The sequence below is a fragment of the Bison bison genome, unplaced genomic scaffold (assembly GCF_000754665.1).
Source record: "Bison bison bison isolate TAMUID 2011002044 unplaced genomic scaffold, Bison_UMD1.0 scf7180017862279, whole genome shotgun sequence".
Taxonomy (NCBI): domain Eukaryota; kingdom Metazoa; phylum Chordata; class Mammalia; order Artiodactyla; family Bovidae; genus Bison; species Bison bison.
The window spans coordinates 220,752-221,522 of NW_011492851.1; the positions used below are offsets into that span (position 1 = coordinate 220,752).

The 771-nt window shown below is 58.9% G+C and overlaps 1 protein-coding gene across 1 annotated transcript in view; it reads left to right on the forward strand.

Annotated features, from left to right (window-relative positions):
• Positions 1 to 771, forward strand: part of SEC61A1 (Sec61 alpha 1 subunit (S. cerevisiae)) — a 12,160-nt gene that overhangs the window by 9,973 nt on the left and 1,416 nt on the right. Inside the window, exon 10 of the mRNA XM_010832831.1 lies at positions 71 to 132. Coding sequence (XP_010831133.1) covers positions 71 to 132 — 62 coding nt within the window. The remainder of the gene's footprint in view (positions 1 to 70; positions 133 to 771) is intronic.

Below are 771 nucleotides of genomic sequence, written 5' to 3' on the forward strand. Positions count from 1 at the left end.
GGCGGATGGTGTGGTGAGGGTGCTGACCGAGGGCCCTCGCCGTGCTCCTGCGAGCCGGGTTCTCTGGCAGGGTTCTGTGGGGCACTCCAGGAGGAGCGTGGGGGGTCGAGCGTCTCGGGCATCCAAGTGCAGGTGAGGTCAGAGGCCGGTGGAGGCCGCTAGGCGGGCCGGTGTGTGGAAGGCCTGCGCCGGAGGCCGCAGCCGCCGGGCGGAGCGAGGGGCTGGACTCAGAGGTGGGAGGGTGAGGAGGCTGCGGTGGTCTGCAGGCCTCTCCCCTCACGGTGGGGCTGCCCCTGGGCAGCAGGGTGGGCCATGGTGAGCGCCTTGGATCCTTAAGCCGGCTTATTTCCTCTCAGTCTCTCTCCAGTGTGTGGATGAATGAACATGACTGATTTCCTGTAGAGCTGTTCCCAGCATCGGGCTCTGTAGTCAGGCCCAGGTCTGTCCTGGGGACCACAGCTCGCTTGCCTCAACCACAGGAAGTCAATGTGGCTAATGCCAGGTCATTTTCTGATGCCTAACGGAGGCGGTGGGCAGTTTCGTTCATTCCTTTAAGAATTCCTGACGCCTCTAGATTTATAGTGCTGTTCAGAAAAAATACAACGAAAAGTCGTAAGGAGACATTTTATGTCCCTGTCTTCAAAATCTTCTGTGACGTTTTCAATGTCTCAGTTTGGACTGGTCCTATTTCAATAGCTGCCAGCGACTCGTGTGCCTGCTCAGCAGACAGCAAGCCCTAGTCTAGACCGTCAGGCTGCCTGAGCAGACGTA